The sequence below is a fragment of the Olea europaea genome, chromosome 18 (assembly GCF_002742605.1).
Source record: "Olea europaea var. sylvestris chromosome 18, O_europaea_v1, whole genome shotgun sequence".
Taxonomy (NCBI): Eukaryota; Viridiplantae; Streptophyta; class Magnoliopsida; order Lamiales; family Oleaceae; genus Olea; species Olea europaea.
The window spans coordinates 5,366,446-5,383,364 of NC_036254.1; the positions used below are offsets into that span (position 1 = coordinate 5,366,446).

General features: G+C 34.4%; 1 protein-coding gene and 1 pseudogene across 1 annotated transcript; both read right to left on the reverse strand.

The window, feature by feature from the left end:
• Positions 1–1,802: 1,802 nt before the first annotated feature.
• On the reverse strand, positions 1,803–7,199 carry LOC111366638 (annotated as a pseudogene).
• Positions 7,200–9,392: 2,193 nt separating this feature from the next.
• On the reverse strand, positions 9,393–16,388 carry LOC111367271 (branched-chain amino acid aminotransferase 2, chloroplastic-like). Its single transcript, XM_022988048.1, has 10 exons — positions 16,081–16,388; positions 15,839–15,921; positions 15,552–15,729; positions 15,257–15,433; positions 15,023–15,154; positions 14,231–14,329; positions 13,585–13,701; positions 12,037–12,132; positions 11,437–11,549; positions 9,393–9,546 (listed from the first exon to the last, which is right to left on the reverse strand). Exons 1-10 carry the CDS (start codon positions 16,210–16,212, stop codon positions 9,429–9,431), a joined length of 1,245 nt encoding a protein of 414 aa, XP_022843816.1. The 5' UTR covers positions 16,213–16,388; the 3' UTR covers positions 9,393–9,428.
• Positions 16,389–16,919: the final 531 nt, after the last annotated feature.

Genomic DNA, 16,919 nt, shown 5'->3' on the forward strand with positions numbered 1-16,919 from the left:
ACTAAGTAGAAAGTTTGGACCATGACAAAATAAATTAAAGTTCTATGATCATGGTGACATTTTATGGCATGAAAAGTAAGTGAAACTTTTGGCCGCCATGGGTGAAATTACCCTTTTCTCATTCTCTCCAACTCGGTTGCTTCCGGAGGATTCCAGCTGCCAAAATAAAAGAAGAAAAATGGGTCTTAATGAATAAGATGTGGCCCCTCCACCAAATATTGCAAGTTTTTAAACCTTATCTATCTTTGTACATAATATATTAGTATATATTATTTTAACTTTTGACTTGACTAAATGGATTGGAATATAACAAATAATCCTTCCAAGAACTAGTCTCGAAGCAAAAGTGAATAATTCTTAAGAACACTTTTGGAATTTCTGAATCTTATGACTGTTTTGGTGTTAATAATTGTACATAGATATTTTCGTTATATCTTTCTATATCGATAAAAAAAAGGCCCATCCATGTACACGTATACCGCCGAAGCACAAATTCATACAAACGTTGATGAAAAGACATAATTTTTTGAAAAAAAATAAAATAAATAAATACACACACACAACCAGTGTTCTAAATGGCGTAATGCGTGGCGATGCGATTAGGTCAAGCTATGGGTTACGCGAGTTTAGGCAAGGCTTAGGTGTAAAAATGCGTTAAAAGATGTTTTCTTGTTTTAATATTATTTAGAATTTTAATAAATCAAAAAATTATTTAATAATTAAAAATAATACTTACTAAACATTTAAAACATATTTATAGAAACTTTATACTTTTTTTCAAAATTTTCAACAAAAAGATAAGTTTCAAATTTAAATACAAAATAGTAAATAAATAGTATATGAAGTTAAATCTTATCTAACTCTTTATAAGACTCCAATTCAATATCATCTTCTTCATCTAATTCGTCCTCCGTGTCTTACGATACAAAATCCTCTTCGTTGGACTCTCTTATTTCATTCTGAGCATTTCTAGTACCTCTCGAAGGTTGTAATATATCATTTTCCACCCCCATTATACTCCTCCTCATCATCACAACCCTCTACAATGCAACCATTAATAATTTTTTAACAACACAAAATTTAAAAAAATAAATAAATTAAAAAGGACGATAATGCACGCATAATTGCTCCTAAGCGCGCTTTAGCGGTCAACGGCAATTTTAGATCACCAAATAAGGCGTCAAGCCACTTGGCTTAGCGTTTTGGCCAAGCATCACGCATGGGCGACATCATTTAGAACATTGCACACAACCAAAATGAGTCTAGTAGTTAGTTGTGGAGACCTCCCACAAAGTTGGGAGTGAAGTAGAAGCACAATCAAATTCTGTTCTCTACTTGTTTACTCCATTCATGTAGAGCATTGCAAGAGGCTATCCGTGGAAACTATTCAAAACACATTTATCACTTAATTATTACATAATTGAATAATATAACATTAGCTAAACAATTTATAATTATGTATTGTAGTTTACTTGGTCTTAAAAGTGTTTTATGTAGAAAATTAAATAATAAAAATTATTTCTGGGTAATCCGTCCTTAAAAAATTTACAAAGCTATAGTTGTTAGTAAAGTTATCTTTCAAATAATTTGCCGCAATATTATCAGCTAAGTAAAAAATACTTTTTTTTTTTTTTTTTGGGTCCCATCTGCAGCTTGATTCTGTTTCAGTACCCTTTTCAAAGGTTAATTCGAAAGAGATTTTAAACATGAAGAATGGAATAACCCGCACACTGGCATAATGTCGACAATAAACATAGAGCAATATCCAACGTTAACAACAGAAGACAGTAAAGACTGAAGGGATGGAGGATACAACTTGAGATCTATCTTCCGAACAAAAAAGCGAGGAGTAATTAGTGAGTTGGGGCTACTTCAGCGCAACAATCCAATCCATTTTATCCTCGGTAAGTCCCATTTGTAGGCTAGTCAGTGCTGAATATAGTTGCTGTGACACAAGGCCAACGCCGTCTCTTCCATAAATCACTCTGCACAAGGTACAATACATGCTGTTACGATAGTGTGGATAAATCAAGTTGCTGAACGCAATCCAGACATTGAGTCTGGTTTGATTTTTAGTTAATTTCCAAGTTCATCCTCACAATTAATTAATACAATGGAACATCGTGCAACTAGTAGATAGAAACTACCTTTTACCCAGATAAGTTATACTGCCTACAGGGGATATAACCACAGCTGTTCCCGTACAAAAACTTCATCAGCATCAAGCAACTCATCAACTGCTACCAAACGTTCCTCAACCTACATAGGAAGAGAAAAACCCTATGACCCACTTAGCTATGACCCTGGAATGCAACTAAATAAGCTTCCTCAAAAAGTCAAAGAATGTGCTATAGATTCTATTGCAAAATATGTAAAGGTGGTTATTTCCATGAATTTGAACAATATGCACGGGTGTAGCCACTCCAATGAGATCATAATTTGCCCCTCTTAGAAACTACAAGAAGTTGTGGATCCATGAAATTGGCGTGGCCGTAAAGGGAATAATAAACCCAGAAAACCATATGTTTTTCCTTGATAGGTGGAAGCTTATATCTTGTAATGCAAGTTTATATTTGTTTGGATAACTACTATCTAAAAATTTCATTGTATATTGGTTTATAAATATGGTTAAAGTCAAACATTAATTTCAACTACAAATAACTATAGTCGTTGTTATCCACACATTCTATTCGACCCACTACTATTTTTATTAAAATTTGTTAAATGGAGGATCAATGTTTTAGAAGTACCTGATATCTTTGACTGACAGCAACATCAATTATACTCTTTCGTGTAATGCCAGGCAGGATGGTCCCTTTTATTGCAGGAGTAAATATAACATTACCCTGGAAAAAGAAGGAATTGATTTGAGATTAGCTTTTACATTTGTACATTTGTGATGGTGATGGTGATGGTGATGGTGATGGAGATGAAGGCCCATCCAAGGCATTTCAATTAATGGAGAATGTGTATAATGTTGGGAATCTACTTATACATGCACGGCGAAAAATTAAAATTATTTCGATTCCCACCGAGAATTCCCTTGTGTTTAGATAGAAATCGTGATAAAGATTGTACTTTTGAAGAATTCTGCAAACCTTTTGCTTTTCTTCTCGTTCCAGCAATCTTAATTCGCCACCACAGCTGTCCAATTGTCCAGCCTCTAACAATGATCCATACAGAGAATAAGATTACAACTTCTAGGGTTTTTCCTCTTGTGCCAGTAAGAATAATAAAATCGTATGGACCTCAAACCCTATCAATGTATTTATATCAACCCAAACGGGTTCAGCCCGGTTCGGTCCAATATTTAATTAATCCATTTAATTAAATCCGGTCCGTGAATTAATTAATCCAATTAATTAATTCGAGAATATAAATAACAAATCCAATTAATTAATTTATCCAACGATTGTTAAATTAACCAATTGGCAATTTGCAATCTTTCAATTCTCTTTAGTGTGCGACCCATTAGGTTCCCGACCACGATGTCTAACGACGTGAAATATTATTTTGATCTAATAAAAATTGATAAATTAAAATACTCTTTTAATTTATTATCAATTCACACTCGCCGTCCCTCATTGACATCTAGCAATGTGTCAGGGCAATACATATGATGGGAAATGTCATGTGGTGTGACAAAATCAAATTCGTTCGTTTACCGTGAAACTATAATCACTTCGTCAATATGATCCGATCAATTACGAGATATGGAAGTATGTCAATCTCGATCATATCTTTCACTTAACTATTAAGTCAATATAAGTCGAAAACTCCTTTTCGACTTATAAGTACACCTTGACCAAGGATTTCATCATCGACTTAATTGAATGAAACGCAGATCATAATCTCCTATTAACTAAGAGTGACGAATCCTTTATTGATCAATCATAACCTTCATACGATTCTTGACGTACCCGAACGATGTCGTATTAGCGGCCCTTTTCAGAGCAACATCCAACACCGTTAAATTATGACTGTCCTCGTATAAGGTACCATGACGATCTCAAGTCAAAGGACCAATTTCACTACCGAACGTTAGAGATTATCCACTGACACTCAGATAGTTATCCATGTGGAATCTCTCGACGGATCTCTAATGTTTTGTTCTATAACAAAACATCCACGTGTTCATTTAAGTGTCACCACACTTTAACTTGTGAAATCAGCTACTTACTTCACAGGTAAGAAATGCCACACGTGATGGTCTATCTGTAATAACGATATCTGTATCTCCTTATTACTTACGACCACAGATGATTTAAGATTTAATCAGATGTAATTTGTATCTCACAATCACAACTCCTTGTGATTAACAAATTGCGAAGATTTGAATCTATGAATTCTATTATTTATTTAATTGTCTATTAATTAAATAATAGATCTGCCATTAAATTGCATTAATTATATATCAAAAACATTTATATCTAAAGTTGATTGGACCTAGGGCATAATACTTACATATCATACAATTATAATCCAATAGTGTTAATGATAAGTAGACTGTGTATACTTGCATCGTGATAGGTTTCATTAATTCACGTTACACGTTAAGCAATCCATTTATTCAGATACATCTACACCTCATTATGCAATCCAATTACAGAATAAGTACTAGAAACATAAACAGCACAATCTTTTTTTTTTTTTTTTTAAAACCTCACTATCGAGAATAATAACATAATTATCTCATTATTGAGAATGTTCTTAGGTAATTCAACGAATGGTGTACCTTCACAACAAATATGTTGCAAGAGGACACCTCTTCTAGATATCTTTTGTGAACACTATCCAGATACGGAACATCATAAAAGCCTTTTGCTTTTGCAGCACTCTGCATCTTTAGAACCTACAGTATACAGAGCAAAAAAAAAAAAGGAAAAAAAAAAAAAAAAAAAAAAAAAAAAAAAAAAAAAAAAAAAAGGATTCATCAAAATAACCAGAATCCATATTTGAGTGCTAGAGTAAAAAAGCGAAAATCCTTAGTTTAGCTATCATGGTTGTCTTTCCTGGACATAGCGAGGTAGCATAAGGTATCTAAAAATGTAAAGTCACCTTCCATCCTTCTTAGCAGTTTCAAAGCAATGTGAGTATCTACATAAAATTAATCACTTCACTAAAAAGGAAAATCGAGAATATAACCAAGAGGGGAGAAGCATAGAATATCATGGATGTCTGATCCACCTCCAGATGGAAGAGAATGAAGAAACTTTACCCCGTTTGAATCTCATTAATTTCCTTTACATTACATGTTAGTTTTTCTTCCATGAAGTTCGGTATTTCAATGACAAAACCGAATCTAAATGTGGTCCACATATTCCAACTGCATTTCCCACGTTTTGTTCGGTTGAAAACTGCTCTATGATGGATAGAGCATATATATATTCAGATGTTTCCACCGGTTGGGTTCCTAAGCCTTTCAATCTCTTACAGTTGAAAATACGCCATCTAATTGAGGTTGAGTCAGGTTTAGAAGCACCTAAATCCGAATCCTTGAACGTGTGTGAGTAGCAATGGCTAGAGGTATGTTTTCGATTCCATTTCATTCCGCATTTGATCCATATGCCTTTCGGATTATTGAAGCATGTTTAGATGGATTAGATATTTACTAACATTACATTCCATTTTTCTCTCTCCTATTTTTCAACTACACAATCTTCCATAAAATAATATTACACGTAAGTCGAAACTTTTCCTCATTTTTTCAACCACTCATTTTTCAAAAAAAAACTTTCACCGATTTTCATTTCCAAAGAATGGGGGCCAACAGGGACAAACTATGCAGACCTTAGCGAAAGTAAAGTTTAGTATGCTAGTAATGTAGAGGAAAAAGAGAAGCTTACTCCAGCATAATTTCCAACAGTTTTAACTCCCCAGTACCACCAGGTGTAGCTCGATGCATTTCAGTCTCAACAATCAAATGTATCGGTGCCAAACCTTCCTGGCGAAAGAGTAAACAGAAAGTAACCGAGAGACATCAAGAAGTCTGCAGTAGAAACTTGTAATGAAATCTTAAAGGTGATATAGATTGCCAAACCAAATATACTATTCTTTGATTGTAAGCAACAGCAGAACAAGCAATAATTAAGAAATTACTGTTACATCCCACTCAAAGAAAACATCGAATGTTCGTATAGTAACATAAATCCTATGCTTCTTTTATTCTATTTCATGAATATTTGCAATGACAATGGGTGGAAAGATTGGAAAAGCAGCTGAAAAGAAAAAGTTAATTGGACTTTATCCATATAGATTTTTGAGCTCTATCTTCGCCAGAAATTCAAATGGAAACATCATCATGGCTTCACAGGCATGCAAGAGACGACTATTATACCTTGAAATAGTTCCCCACAGGTGATACATAAATCAAAAAGGTGTATTCAGGAGCTGGTGCAAGTCCTAGAACAGCTCCACTCCCCATAAGCAATGGTCTTATATATAAAGAACCTTTTCCCGGTGGGGGAATCTGAAATAAGATAGCAATATAAAACCACTCAGTTATCCAAACACCACTACACAAAAATCAGTAAATACAATGTTATTGAAAATTGAAATGCTAAACTGTCGGATTACCCATCTTTCATTTGCTCAAACAGTTTCCTTTACAGCTTCAACAAACTGTTCTACAGTAGGAGAAGGCATGCACATACGCTCAGCACCCATCCTTAACCGGAGAGCATTTTCCTCAGGGCGAAAGAGTAAAATATTGTCATCATATTTCCGATAAGCTTTTAAACCTTCAAACAAGCCCTACAAGTTATTTTTCAGAAAATTAATTCAGTAAGTGTGGAGCAAACCTGACGCAAATAAATTATAAACACACTGAAAGAAAGTACAATAAGAAGTGGTAAAATAAATAAATACCTGTCCATAATTTAAAATCCCAGCACATGGGCTCAACTCAATGTTCCCAAAACGTTGCAATTCTCCTTCAGAAAAGTTTTCACCTTGAGAACATTTCATAATATACATATAATCAGTGGACATGAACCCGAAACCAAGGTTGTCCCAATCAATGTCTGTTAATTCTAGCACCATATCTGCTGAGGGTGGGGTTGTGAAATGTGGCGTTTGTTGTTTTGAAGTTGGTGTAGGTTTGTCTTGATATCACATGCAAATGATAGTGCAGTACCATATATAATAGTTGGAGAAGAAGAAACACGGGAATGGGATGGAATTATCACTGGAATTTCCTGAAGTGGAGAGGAAAAAGATGTGACTTTATGTATAAATTAATGAAGCAATTTTAATTAAAGAACCGTAGACCAAGATCTTTCTCATTTGCTTCTCTACACCTACCAAACAATGGATAGTCTAATTTCTTCTGATATTATCTAAATTATAAATCATGAAAATTAGTTATTAAAATACTTTATTTGAGACAAAAGAAGATTTGTTTGCATTGAATAATCTGTAACTAATTAATGCACTAGAAGAAGTGAGGAACCAAACAAAAAGGACGAGTGCTCAATTTCTACATTTGTCAAAGGTTATTTAGAAAAATCATGTGTGAAAATTTGAAAACACAGCTTCAAGAAAAAGTCTTATATTTTTTAAGAAGTTTATCTAACAAAGTGAACTCCTTAGTCTCTGCAATTGACTGAACATCACATTATTATTATAAATAAAGCTTAAATTGTTAGAGGTACGAAATGTAATGTTGAAAAAATTTGAAAAAAATAAAATAAACTTCTTCTCTTTTGAATAAATTATATGTTGTTTGAGGTACTTGATAGTGTTACCCTAGTAAAAGTCATGTACCATTTATTGACAGAAATTCTTCAATAACTATTTATCTCACTTTAACAACTTTATTCTTTAACTCATGACTACATTCAACAATACGCTAAAACAATAATAATTAAGCTTAATTGAGTCTCAAATAAATTTTATTTGGTAGTTATCTCTCTCTCTCTCTCTCTCTCCTTTTTTTTTTTTTGCCCAAATATATTCTAGTAATGTTTTAAGTTAAATAAATTTCCTTAGGTACAATCGTGCAACATTTTTTGCCTTCAACATTGATCATTTAAACATGTACATTAAAGGTTGGTCACCGCAATCCAAAAGTGTAAAGCAGATTTGGTTAGCATTCGAGTTGCTTATGATCTCCCCATATTCAGTGTAATAGGACCGACACTTTCGAAATTTTTGTCATTTTTCTGTTAAAGTCGTAAAAAAATCTAGACTCTTAATTACACTTGATTTGTAATAAACACTCTTATTCAATAACCCGACGTTCTCCGACATTGATTTTTATTCCTAAAAAACCAGCCAAAAAAATAAATAAATAAATAAATAAATAAATTCTTTTTATACTCTGAAATGACTTTCTTTAGATGCTATTAAAAAATGCTAAAAGGTCAAATACTCAACAACTATTTGTATGTTTACCAAGAATACACGTGGAAATATAACTATCACTATTATCACTTACAATGGACAAATCCATATAGATTTGAGACCAACGATAATTCACAATACTTTGCTACTATAGTTCAAAATTTTGCATGTTATTTTGGTATAAATGGAACAATTACTTTTTAAGACATGTTTTGTATAATTATCTAGATCATTTATAATTATATATTTCTCGAACTAATAAACAAACTTTCAAGAACAAAGTTTTCTGCTTCATAAGCAAATCAAAGATACGAGAGAGGGAGGCAAGGTAGTATAGCATCATTGTAGGTGACTAGTGAATTAAAATTCAACAATGTTGTAAGTACAAAAATTTAGTTCACAAAAATGCCACAAAATACTCACAATAAGGGTTGGATGATTTTTTTCGCATTTTTTTTATTACACCATGGTACCCACCGATATGGGTGTCTAGACGAATTTTGTGAGACATCCTTCTGTACACATCGTTTTTTATTAAAATTAATTTTGCACAATCTGTCACTAAAAACTAAACACTAGCAAGTTGTGGCTAGTGAGTAGTAACGATAGTCATAGCTACGTCACATCGTTACTTAATGCAAAAGATGCAGAATAACTTGTTATTCCCTTGCAAATAATTTGCCAAAAAAGTAGCAGCTAAGTGAAAAGGCTATATTTATCCCATATGTTTCACCGTTTTCCGAGGTTCACTTCAAAACAGTGGTTTTAAACAAAAGACAATAACATAAGAATCCTATAATATCAAATAACGTCTTTTAATAAACAGAGAGTATCAATGTTATGAGCAAAACAACAAATGACATGAGATGGTACCTTAGTCCACACAAATTAAACTCCATTTTCTTTATATATTTATTTATTTATTTTTTTGGGGGGGGGGGGGGGGGGGATTGGAAATCCGGTTGAACCACCATGAGTCATCGCTTCACAAAGTCAAGAAAAAGATTATAAACTAAGCGCTTATTTTTTTTTTTTTTTTGTGTTGTGGGGGGGGGGGGGGGGGGGGGGTAATTGGAGAGTAGGGGCTACTTCAGCGCAACAATCCAATCCATGTTATCCTCTGTAAGTCCCATTTGTAGGCTAGTAAGTGCTGAATATATTTGTTGCGACACAAGGCCAACTCCATCTCTTCCATAACTCACTCTGCACAAGGTACAATAAATGCTGTTACAAACTTCTATACCGTGCACCAGGGGCGGAGCTACATGGAGTCCAGTGTAGGCCACTGCCTGCACTGAACTTTCAGAAAAACTGGAGCTCTCATGAAGGTGTCTGCACTGAATTTTAAGAAAAACTGGACAATTGATTCTTCATTTGGGATTTTGTTTTTAAGGTATGATTCTAAGGTCTTGATTTGATGAATCTAAGTCATTTGCGATTCAAATGTTTGAATTTGCTCGCCCATTAGAATTCCTGCAACCTCCTGGAGATGCAAAGTCTCAGTGTGTGTGTGTGTGTGTGTGTACATGTGTTGGCTGTGTGGGTGAATGAATGTGAGCGGGAGAGAGAGAGAGAGAGAGAGAGAGAGAGAGAGTGCACAAGTGTTTGAAAGATAGTGAGTGGAGATAATTGAGAGAGAGGGGAGGGAGGGGCAGGAACGTGTATGTGAAAGTAAGAGAGAGAGTGCACAAGTGTAAGAAATATAATGAGTGGAAATAATTGAGAATTGAGTGCTGTGTGTGTGTGGAGTTTATTTACACATTTGAGATAAAATTTGTGTAAGTTTATTTCTTAAATAAATTTCTATTTGATTTGTGATTTAAATTCAACATACATGTGTGTGTAAAGAAATATATTATTATATTAAAAAAACAAAAACCAATGCACTAATTGGACCAAAAATTTCCTTTTTAATTTTACATGATCTAATGGGAGTACACTCCATTTAAAACCTCACATCTCCATAATTAGAGCTCATATCCAGATTAATTACAAAATATCTTTCCCTATTTTATCCCAATCTCAAACCTTCAAACTTTTTTGAGAATTCATCTCCATCTTTATATGAATATTAAATCAAAGTCATAGTAGTTTTCTGATTAAAAAATCTCATTGTAGTTGTTCAAAATCTCATGTTTTCTTATGCGCTAGGATTTTTCAAGATCATGCTCATGTTTTCTTATGCACCAGGGTTGCCTAAGATCATGAAGCTCTTTTCGTTCATAAACTAATTTTGAAAAAAAAAAAAAATCACTGCAGCCAATATCTAAAATTGCACCCGCACTGAGCAAAATCTCTGGCTCCACCCCTGCCGTGCACCAGAACAGCGGGCTCCTCAGGCGCTTTCATTCAAGCTCATAAAAGACCACAATTTTTTCACAAATGATTGTGTGGCTTTGGAGGAAAGACTTGCATACACAATTTTCCTTTCTCAGCCCTGCACAGCGTGCTCAAGCCACGATTCCATGTTCAAGGTTCTGGATACATTCTACAGTCTCATCTTTTCAAGTTTACGCCATTCAAGACGCATGTTTAATATGGAGTTCTAGATAGGAATTGGATAATATAGTAGACAATAAATTAACTTCGTTTATTTCTTTATTGAAGTCCACTACTATCCAATCACCTCACCAAACATATAATTGGTGAATAGTGATGCGCCTCCCATGAGGACATGCACATAAAATGATGCTAGGAAAGATGATCACAACATCACTGATGCTTGAATTACATTAGCGTTCAAAAGGATAGACCAGTTCACAAACAATTAACTGTAGTGCAGCAAATAGTTTTAGGTGAATACGCAAGACAATCACATTGTGCAAAAAATCAGATCTCCCTCTTGCATGTACTATACCCTCGTCAACACGCCTCGGGAAGAAATAAAATGGAAACAAGAGGAATTCCTAATTCTTAGATGGATAAATAGGTTAAAAGGTAAAAGGAAAAATAACATAAAAAGTGAGAATGAGGGGATAATTACCAGTTCTACAGAAAAGGCATATAGATTCTAGATTGCGTTTTATTTAATTCCAAGTTCATCCTTACAGTTAATTATCATAGAGCATTGTACAACTAGAAGATAGAAATTACCTTTTACCAAGATAAGTTATACTGCCCACGGGGGATATAACCACGGCTGTTCCTGTACAGAAAACTTCATCAGCATCTAGCAACTCATCAACTGCTACGAACCGCTCCTCAACCTACATATCAAGAAAAAACCCTATCACGCACTAAGCTAAGGGAGGTTACAATTATAAACTTTTATGATCCCTTGATGATATTTTTTATCCTGGTTGGTGGAGAAATTACTAAACATCTAGCAGAATGAGCCCTTCACCTTGGTCCACTGACAAACTAAAGGACTAGTGCCAAAAGTTCAATATGGCATCTGTATTTTTTTTAATCAGCTGAAGGGAAGGGTGGCAATTTGATGATTTATCCATAAGGGCTCATAAAAGTTTTCATATATATATATATATAGTGCATACTCTGCTTGAAAGTTGAAAGAAGTTCGTTGCGAGAGCATTATTTGCCCCTCTCAGAAACTACAAGAAGTTGTCCAACCATGGAATTAGCATGGTCGTATGAAACCATATTTTTTCCTGGAGGGGATGACCCATGTTTAGTTGCCAGTAGAAGCTTATATCCTGTAATGCAATTTGAATGTTTTAGAAGCTCAGCAATTACCTGATATCCTTGACTAACAGCAACATCAATTATACTCTTTCGTGTAATGCCAGGTAAGATGGTCCCTTTTATCGAGGGAGTAGCTATCACATTATCCTGTAACCAAAATGAACTGATTTGAGATTAGCTTTTACATTTCTACCTTTGTGACAGTTCATAGAAACACAAGCAGTACATACACAGAACATATATTTTCATATAGAAATAAGTTGGACAAAAATTAGTACGATGTTTACTATTTGGACAGAAATGTATAATGAGCTTACAGTTGACCAATGTAAGCAGCATATTGCAAAACAACTGTGTACCTATGAAACCTTCCCAGCTATGGACATTAAATGGAATTGAGGCTAATGCATCATGAGTCAAAATGGTAATTTACATAATATTGTTCAGCGTAAGAATTTCCAAGGGTTCACATTTAGAAAAATAAATATCTTATCTAAATTAATAGTGTGTAAAATGATACTCCAACTTTCTCATGCGTACGAGTGTCGCAGCAGGACCAAACACGGGTCACCAAACCAAGTGCGTGATTTTATATCGGCCATGCCCACCAATAAGGATACCCCTAATTATTGCTAAGCTTCCTGATATACTCTAGGAAGAGACTTACCATTTCATCTGAGTCCCAATATAGTACCAACAGGATCTCTCCCAACAAAATCTTGAGCCCAGGTGGCTTCCATTGGGAAATATTGATACTGGCTTATCCATATTCCAAGGTGGCTCCCATTGTCCACAAGTGCAATAACTCAATTTTTCCCTCCTCAATTGTTAAAAGAGGATCTCCAATTGATTGAATTCAATCCCAGTGCTATGTGCTTTTAAATATATTCTAGTGGCAATGTGGACATTACAATCTTTTTGGCAGATATTCTTGGTGTTCGGAAAGTTTATACATACGTAGAACCTTCACAATACTACCTAATAGTCCAAAAATATTTTTACACCAATATGCATTTACATGTTGGAGTCCAATGTAATGAACCTGGAAGCAATGGTACGATGTGATGTCATGATGATTAAGGCCCTCCATGGCATTGAAATTACTAGAGAATGTGTATCACGCAACCACAGTTCAACAATATCAATGATAAGGGAGGAGATGGTGTATACTTGCATGATAGGTTTTAAAACACAAACTCTTTGGGAAACAGACCTCACGGAAGGCAGTTTCAAATCCCATGATTGAAGTAAATGCAACATAAATAATTGTTTATCGAACAACTTATAATTAAAGCAATAATATGACAAGAGTTCAGTAGATGAGGAATTATTAACAGGTTAAGCTACTAGAGAGGTATGTAATACTTTATTCACATACATTTACACCCATGGTCACATTAGGAGTTAGGACTTTTAGCCTTCAATAAAACTAAAAGAATGTGACTTGTCCAACATCTCCTAGAGGTCAAAATCTTATTCCATGTTAAATTTTTTTTTTTTTTTTTGCCTCAGCGTCAAGAATAATCACATACTTATCTCATTATTGAAAATGTTCAAGCATATATGATGTATTTTGAGCTAATTCAAAAAATAGTGTACCTTCACAACAAATACGTTGCAAGATGACACCTCTTCTAGATATCTTTTATGAACGCTATCCAGATATAAAACATCAGAAAAACCTTTTGCTTTTGCCGCACTCTGGGCCTTTAGAACCTACAAAATGCAGTGCAGAAAACAGAAAGGATGCATCAGAATACCCAGAAACCATATTTGAATACTAGAATAACAAAAGAATCTCCTTAGTTTAGTTAACAAGGTTCCCTTTCCTGGATATAGTGGGGTAGCATAAGGTATCTAAAAATGTTAAATCATCCCCATTATACTCGATATAGTGGCAGTTCATAACTCAAGAGTTCAAAGAATATGGTTAGCGGGTATGAATGCATTGCAGTAACAGGTAGCTAAGCACCCTTTGAGTCCTGGTTAAGCAAGAATTTAATGTGTGAACATCAATAGAAAATTAAGCACCTCGCTAAAAAGGGAACTATGAGAAAATAAACAAGAGGGGAGAAGCATAGAATATCATGAATATCTACCAACCTTCAGATGGAAGAGAAAGCAGAATCATTAAGTTATTAGGCAGATCATAGCGAAAGTAAAGTTAGAATGCTAGTAAGTTTAAAGGAAAAGCTCTATACAAGCAAACTCAAAGGAGAGGAAGAATCAACAGAGAGTAGCTTACTCCAGCATAATTTCCTATAGTCTTAACTCCCCCAGTACCACCAGGTGTCGCTCGATGCATCTCAGTTTCAACAATCAAATGTATTGGTGCCAAACCTTCCTGCAGAAGAGTAAACACACAGTAACTGATAGACATAAAGAAGTGGCAGTAGAAACCTGTATAAAAATTGTAAAGGAGGTACGCTATTGATCAAAGAAGAAACTGATTTTCAAAACACAAAAATGATAAGAGGTCCACATCCATAGAGTGACTAGTTCTTTAAGTAAATGACTAAGCGTTATCAGTTGTACTTAAAAGGCCAAAATTTATATCAGGACAGGCTTTGATTAAGATTGCAGTGCCAAACCAAGCAAGTTAAACAACCTATTCTTTTATTAAATGCAACACCAGAACATACTATAACTAAGTAAGTACAACTCAAAGAAAACATCAAATGTTCGTGGACGGTAAGATCAATATATGCTTCCAGTCTTCTTTAGGTCCTTTCGTCATTTTTATTTGCTTCTTTTAGTTGCGTAATGCTAGCTGCTTTTGGCTATCTTTCCGTATATTTAGGAATATGATTGCAAATTATAAATTATATAATTACCATTCAAAGACCAAGCATCCTCAAAATCTGATATTATTTCTGCTAATTCGTGAATATTTGGGTTGACTATAGGTGGAAAGTTCCGAAAAGCAGTTAAGAAAGTTGACTTATCTGTGTAGATTTTTGAATCCTATCTTTGACAATTATTCAAGAGGCGACACTGTATCATGGCTGAGTGAGCATTCAAGAGATGACTATCATACCTTGAAATAGTTTCCCACTGGAGATACATAAATCAAAAAGGTGTATTCAGGAGCTGGTGCAAGTCCTAGAACAGCTCCACTCCCCATAAGCAATGGTCTTATATATAAAGAACCTTTACCCAGTGGGGGAATCTGAAATAAAATAACAATATAAAACCAATTGATTGTCTAAACACCACTACACAAAAATAAAATAAATAAAATCTTAATTGAATTGCTAAACTGTTGAATTACCCATCTTTCATTTGCTAAAACAGTTTCCTTTACAGCTTCAACAAACTGTTCTACGGTAGGAGAAGGCATGCACATACGCTCAGCACCCATCCTTAATCGGAGAGCATTTTCCTCGGGCCGAAAGAGCAAAATATTACCATCATACTTTCGATAAGCTTTTAAACCTTCAAACAACCCCTAAAAGTAATTTAAAAAAAAAAATTAATTCTGAAAAAATCAAGCAAACTGACGCAAATAAGTTATAAACACACTGAAAGAACCTGCAATATCAGTAGTAGTACAAGCCAAAACTTACCTGTCCATAATTTAAAATCCCAGCGGATGGGCTCAACTGAATGTTCCCAAAACGTTGTAATTCTCCCTTAGAAAAGTTTTCACCTTGGGAACATTTCATCATATACATATAATCAGTGGACATGAACTCAAATCCAAGGTTGTCCCAATCAATGTCGGCTAATTCTGGCACCACGTTGCTGCCAAAATTGAATATTCAATAATCCCAGTTATTGAACAAGAAAAATCAAGCTCACAAATTAAAACCAGACTTTGGCTCTAAATTGAAATATTTCCTAGTAAGCGTACCTAGAAGGAGAGGCCACTTGAAGAGTATCAACATTTTTACCGCTATTGTCACTAAAACAAGCAAAGTGCAATTGTTTCGAGAGCTGCGTACATTTGCATTCCAATCAAATAACAAAAATCAGTTCTGCTTCTCCAATACATATAAATTAATAAATTAAAACAAAATGCATGTGATTGACAAATGATTAAAAACGTAAAAAACGAGAAAAACACAAACTGCCGCTGATCTGATTTCACGGTACCTTATAGAAGTGTCTTTTGCCACTGTAAAGCGGGGGAAGAAGCTTAATAGTGCTTCGTGAAGGGCAGAGCTGGTGGTGGTGGTGAGGAATTATGTTCGGGCGTAGCCCTGTAAAAATGGCGCCGCTCTCCATCACTCCCTCTCTCGGTAATCGCTAGGCTCGATTTTTGACCAGTGTCTCTCCAAAATTATGAACTGAATATTAATTAGTGAATATTTCTACCATAATTACCAGTCAACCTATAAATGAATAATTTGATTATCGACAAAATATATATTCTTTGATTATCTTCTACTAATCGATCTTACAGTATTTTAAATTTTATTATTTATTAATCTCTTTTTCAAAATATAATAATTTATGAATATAGCATTTCTTTTTCTTTTTCTTTTATTATTATTTTTTTTTTTTTCTTTTGGGAATTGAACGGGAACTCTGGCGGCTGAAAAGGTCATGAAAATCCATTGCAATTTTCCTTTTTGTCGGCTGGCTTTACCTTTTAAACCTAGAGATTGGAATAGTCTTCTCAGTCTTATCATATAATTTAGGAAAAATTGCAATAACGGTTCTTCATCTTTTCATTTTTTACAAATTTTATCCTAACCTTCATTTTATACCAACGAAGGTCCTTTACCTTTCATAAATATGTACATGTGGTCTATCTGAATGGAAACATCCAATAAAATCGTTGCGGAAACAAATAGTTCAAGGAATTCTTCTGGTCAACTAATGATATTTTGGACAGTTTCCATCCAGATGGACCTCAAGTACATATTTATTAAAGATTAAAGACTTTCACTAACACAAAATGAAGGTTAGGATAAAGTCTGTAAAAAACA